The 5,893-nt window shown below is 59.7% G+C and overlaps 1 protein-coding gene across 1 annotated transcript; it reads left to right on the forward strand.

The window, feature by feature from the left end:
• Positions 1 to 569: 569 nt before the first annotated feature.
• LPMP_330850 (hypothetical protein) lies at positions 570 to 5,447 on the forward strand (the record flags this gene model as incomplete). The annotated part of the gene is made up of 1 exon (XM_010703876.1): positions 570 to 5,447. The coding sequence occupies one exon, from the start codon at positions 570 to 572 to the stop codon at positions 5,445 to 5,447; it is 4,878 nt and encodes a 1,625-aa protein (XP_010702178.1).
• Between the last annotated feature and the right edge of the window lie 446 nt (positions 5,448 to 5,893).

Genomic DNA, 5,893 nt, shown 5'->3' on the forward strand with positions numbered 1-5,893 from the left:
TCCCCTTTCTGGTGCGCCGCACTGACGTCAGCGACTTCGTCATTTTGCGCTCTCTGCACCGCTTGTCTTTGGAGCCGGGCTCTCGTGCACGAGTCCCATTCGTGACACGGGGTGGGCACACGCATTCGACAAACAAAAGGCGCCCACATAAACGAGAGATGACCACCCGCAACCTCGTGCCAGCCATCCGGCAGCTGCGGGTGCGGCGGATGCCTATCACGTGTGTGACCTGCTGTTCCATGACGGTGATGATTTCTTCTTGGAATCAGAGGCGATCCTGCACATCCCTTTCGACGGATCCGCAGCCACCTTTAACGCCTCGTGCCAGCCCACCGCCCCTTCAGGACACGATCGCGGCAGCGATGTCGAAAACCGAGCGAGAGGACTTCGCCGTAGCCTTTACACGTGCTGCAGCGGATGCAGCCGATGACCTTCTGCAAGGAGGCCGCTGTGCTACCGGACTTCAGAGGTCGTGCAGTCTCTCTGCGTGGACGGAGTACCTCGTCGGGCTACGCGACGCACCTCCAAGCAATGCGATGGTGGGACCTCACGAGAGCGGCAGTGCCTCGATGAGGACCTTATTATCTGCCGCCGGCCCTCGACTGACAAGCGACTTTGAGGGTGCGCAGGAGATGTTTCTGCATCACATCTTCGACGATGCCAAGGAGGTTGCATTGTACTCGACCACTCGCCGGCCAGAGGCTTTCCTGCGACCTGAGCCAGCGGCAACCGGCGGCGCCCCGGAGGGTGGCTTTCAGTGGCAGCTTATGCCGTTATCAGCGGCGCTGAAGGACATGGAGACTGTCCTGCAGGATATGCTACGGCATGAGCAACAGTGTTGTGTCAAGGGTGAGTCGGCCGGGCTCTCCGCCAACTCTGTCGTGAGGTTTTGGCGTGCTATGCTGGAGCAGGCGTTCCTGGCGCAGTACTGTGATCTCGAAGCACTGAATTACGGCGACGTAGCGGCACCCGGCGCACCCCAACACTGGTTACACCACATCTACCCTTATGACTACTCCCGGCAACCGGCCGAACTGCGGCGGCGACTCGAACGCGGCATCCGTGCGCTTCTCTGCGCGTCCGCTTATACACTTCATATTCACTGGGAGCAGCACATGGCACGCCACCCTCCTTCCGATGACGCCGCGAAGATATTGGGGCTCGAGTTTGTCATGCTGTGGTGGTGGGCTAACCCTGATCAAATTCCAATCGAGCTATCCCTCGCTGCGACTCGACTGCCACCACCGACGCTGCAGTCGCTGCGACAGCGGGAGTTCTCGGCGGAATCGCCAGTGCTGGAACGCCACGGCGATGGCAAGCAGCCAACACTGACACCGCCGCAAGGAGTGAATATCTCAATAACACCAGTCTCTGTTGAGCAACACTTGAAGCACTACCTTGCTCTCCTCTCGGACTCGGCCAGTACTGATGCGCGTACCCATCCTCAGTCTGAGCAGCAGCTGCAGCGACAGCGGCGTCGCAGCGCTGTACTCCGTCATGGTGGTCTTCTCTGCCCGGCAGCTATGTTCCCTCCTGCATACCAAGACGCACTCTGTGCACACTTAACCCGCGTGCATAGTCGGAAAAAAATCACTACGTGTCCCTTGTTCCCGCGCTTGGTGGAGGTGGCTCTGGCAGTGGCCACATCCAGCTCGGCGGCCCCATGTGCGGACGGCGGGTCAAGCTCGTCTATACCCCCCTCCCAGCGCGAGTCTCTGAGCGCCGCTGCCCGCCGCGGTCGAGAAATCGCCCTTCAGCTCTGCCAAGAGTGGTTGTGGCCAGTGATATGCGGCCGAGCTTCGCCCCATGCAGTGCCATCGACCGGACAGCCGCTTCTCCGTTCTGGCACCACCGCCACCCACGCGTCATCGCGCACTACGTCGATGGAGACAGTCAAGGACTGGGCTGTGCTGATAGCGGCCGTGGCGGCGGTGTCTCAGGTGCGAGGCAACCTGCTCGCGCTACGGCGTGCGAGCGGAGCGAATACGCGAGAAAGGTCTGACAGGGCACATCGTGCCGCCATTTCTGGAGCTGGCTGCAGTGGTACTGAAGAATCGCTTGCTGTGGCGTCGGAGAGGGCCACAAGCCTCGCTCGCGTTCGTAACCACCTCTACCTGCCGCTGATGCGAGCCTTGCTGATTGGCCCGGCAGACGTGCCGTCTACTGACGACGAGCGCGTTCTCGATGTGTCCGGTGCAACAGCGCCAACCGACATGCCCGGTTGGGTTGCCCTTGTCTTCGCGTGCGTGGCCGCCTGCTTCGAGGAGGCCGGGATGCTGCAACACGACATAGCCCGACAGCCTGCCACCCCTGCGCGACTCTGGTGCCTTCTCTTTCACTCCATGTGCGACACGTTCCCCAACGTCTTTCACTCGGGCAGCACGGTGACAATCATGTGGACACTGCTGGCGCTCGAGGGAGTTTGCGCGGGGCCGTCACTCTACTACAGCACCTATCGCCCGACAACTACTGGCAAGGCACAGACGATGTCAGCGTGGCTGAGCACAGTAGCAGCGTGGAATGGCTCTGAAGTGCTCGCGGCCGAGTTTCTCCAGTTAGCAGGACTGCCGAGCTGCGCCGAGGAAAGCAAGGCTACAACTGCATGCACACTGTGCCCGCGGACAGAGCGATGCCAGCGGACTGCGTTTGTTATCTCTGCTGCCATGGTCGAAGCGCTCGCTAACGACGGAGGCCTGAGAGGCTCGGGTGTCGGAGCGTCCACCACGCAACTGAGGCATGGAAGGCGGCACGGCAGAGTCACGCCTCTTCCCTCGTTCGCCAGCGCCCCGTCTCCTGCATTACCGCTGCAACTGAGCTCCCCAGCTGAACTCGCTCAAGCGCAGGCTTATCTCACCTCCTGTGTGGAGCTCTCTGAGGAGGTGGTAACGGTGTCCATCGAGATCTTCCGGCGATACGCGACTCTACCGGTATTGGTACCTGACGTAGAGACGCTGTCCTCCATCGAGCCTATTGCATCGGCGGCCCATGTGGGCGAGGAGAGACACGGCCGCAGCCGTGGCAAGCCGCCCACAGAAACAGCGTTGTTGCGACCTCAGAGGCACCCATCGTTGATGGTGCTTCTCCGCCTTCTCCAGGTGGTGGCAATGTTCGGTGAAGCCGGAAGCCCTGCAGATGCCGACGGTTCTGGTCTCGTGAACTGCGTCGTGGATGACGTGATAGGTGCCTGTCATCCTGTGGTTGACGTGCACCTGCGCAAACTACGTGCCTACGCGGCGGCGGTGTCAGGGAGAAGCGGTGCCTTGGCGCTGCTGCACAACGAAACAATTCGGGGTGCACTAAATGATATTTCTCCTTCCCTAGGGCGGCAGCGTCTCATGAAGGCATTGCTATGGTCTGGTCTGCCAGCCGCCGCGCCGGAGAAAGGCGAGGAAGCAGAGGTGGCGGTGTACGGCAGCGGCTCTCTTGCATGGTACGTACTGGAGAGAAACCAACAGCGGTTCCTCGCCTTCACCCCACCCAGCGCGTCTGCTGCTGCTTTCATCGACACAACGGAGGATGAACACCACAAGCGGCAGCTATCCTCCACCCACGACGCAAGCGAGACGGGCAACGACGCAGCCGATGACGCCAACACCTTTGCAGAGGTGGTGTCTTGCTTGGATGAGGTTCTGCGGCACCTTTGGCAGTTGGCGATCGCCATCCCAGACGCGGGTCGCATTGCACTCTGCCTTTACCCGTGCATGGATGACGGATTGATGGGGCGCAGTGGCCCAGACACATCCACGAGCTCTTCGGAAACGGTAGTCAACAGGTCTGGTGAAGGCGCGTCTGTGCCAACTAACTGCGGTAGTGATGGCGTGGTCGACAATGAATCCGACTCAGCTCCGGCAAACAGCGATGAGGATGCACTACCAACTCTGCACGCTGCAACCACGGGCGCAGACAGACCCGACGCATTGACGTACAAAAGTGTTGCCGTCTTAGAAAGCACCGCGGACGACTTCCTCGAGGCTGAAGTTGAGAGGGTTGACACTCCTGCGGATTGGAACGGGAGCAACTTGCACGTGGACGTTGACTGCGACGACGGTGTGGTGGCTGTCATGCCTGCAGCATATGGTGCGCACGCACCACTGGTCACCGCATCCCTGTGGGACTCGTGCGCTGCGGTTAGGTCATCCGCGACTCGCCACGCAGCAAGACGCAAAGATGGCGTAGTCACTACGACCGGCATCGGTGAAGGACTCAACGCAAACCACCAAGACTCAAGCGAAGGCGCAGGCGAGTGCAACACCGTCACACGCCTTGGCGACCATCGCGCATTAGCCCAGACGCTGCTGCTTGCCACACCCGCCGCGCAGCACATCTTCTACTCGCTGCTGGACGTGCTCTCTTGGACAGTTATGCCACAGACCTCTTCGGCAGATACGACGACGGGTTTAGCGCTCGCATGTCCGCTGGGACACGCCCATCTGCCCGGCGACCGTGGCCGCCATTGGTGTGAACGACTGGCCGCCAATTACGGCAAGTGCGTGTCTGTGTGGGAGGCGCACTGCACGCTCACCAAAGAGAGCACCACAGCCACTCCGGGGGCGGCTGCACTTTGTCGGCCACAGACCATGGAGCATGTAGCGCTTCTTCTCTTGCAGTCGTGCCCTGACGTCTATGTTGTGGGATTGCTGTTGCTTGCTATGGCAGGTGGCACAGAAGACCCTCAGCGCATGTCACCCAGTGCACTGGAGGCATTTGCGCGACGTGTGCAGGGCGCTGGCTCGCTGCTCCCATGGTCTGTGGAGTCGTCTGTAGCGCAACTTCTTTTTCACGCCGGTGTGACGGCTGCGGGTGTGCAGCGCTGGCGTGGGATGCATCGGTCGAAGGTCGATTCGGAGTCGCGCTGCGGCAGAGGAGGCGCTGCGTCGACGGCACTCGTGCATGTCGCCGTGCATCGAAATCTGCTGCAGAGCGTGCAGAGAAAAGTGAGCACGTTGAGCAGGTGCGGCGGTACCAGTGATCTTGCGTCTAACGTGAAACACGATCTGCTACTCAGCATTGGAAGCCTGCTACTATGCTCTCTGGAGCAGCGAAGCGCTGAGGGGTCGCGGTGCCGAGCACTCTACCGGTACAACGCATATGTGAATGAGTTTCTTCTTCATTGCATGCCTGGTGCAGAGGAAAGCGGGTTTGCGCCATCGTCGCCACCGACGAAGGGGAAGGTCATCACCGCCCTACGTGTCGTTCTACCATCTGTCCAGCTGAGCAGTCCGTCACCAGGCAGTACACCTCCGCAGCAGATGGCTTCTCTGCGGCTGGCATGGCAGCGCAGAATGGGGTGTACAGAAAAGGCAGCATTGCGGAGCTCGTTTCGAAGCAGAGATCTCCACGTCACCCCAGACATGGCGAAGGGCACGCGCAGCAACACCTCCCTTCACACAACGAAAAGCGAACTCAACGAGGACGACGCCAACCATTATGTAGCAGCATTTGCGTGACGAGAAGAGCAGGCAGCGATTCTGGCTTATAAATGCATACGTGAGTGCAGGGCATACCAGGCTCCATGAATCTATCCTCCTCTTGCCTCTCACACGGCAACAGCTGTCACACCTGCAACCCACCGCGCCCACTCCCGCACCACTACAACTAACAAAAATACAACACCGCTTCCCCAACCTTTGGTAGAGTTCTCTGTTACATATAATACTGTTCACAGATGTCCCACAGCAGTAACTCTTCACATGCTCATAGTTGAGATGACAAACAAACAAGCATAACTCCGGCACCAGAGAACAAAGAGTGTCCTGCAGTGCTCTCATGTCGTCGACAACAACCCCAGTTCCACAAACTGCCCTTTTCACCTACGCCGCTACACAGATATTTTCCACGCCTTTAAACAACATAGTAACACCCGCCTGGATTCCCCGCACAATGTCCATATGTT

This window comes from Leishmania panamensis, assembly GCF_000755165.1.
Source record: "Leishmania panamensis strain MHOM/PA/94/PSC-1 chromosome 33 sequence".
NCBI classification, from domain to species: Eukaryota; Euglenozoa; class Kinetoplastea; order Trypanosomatida; family Trypanosomatidae; genus Leishmania; species Leishmania panamensis.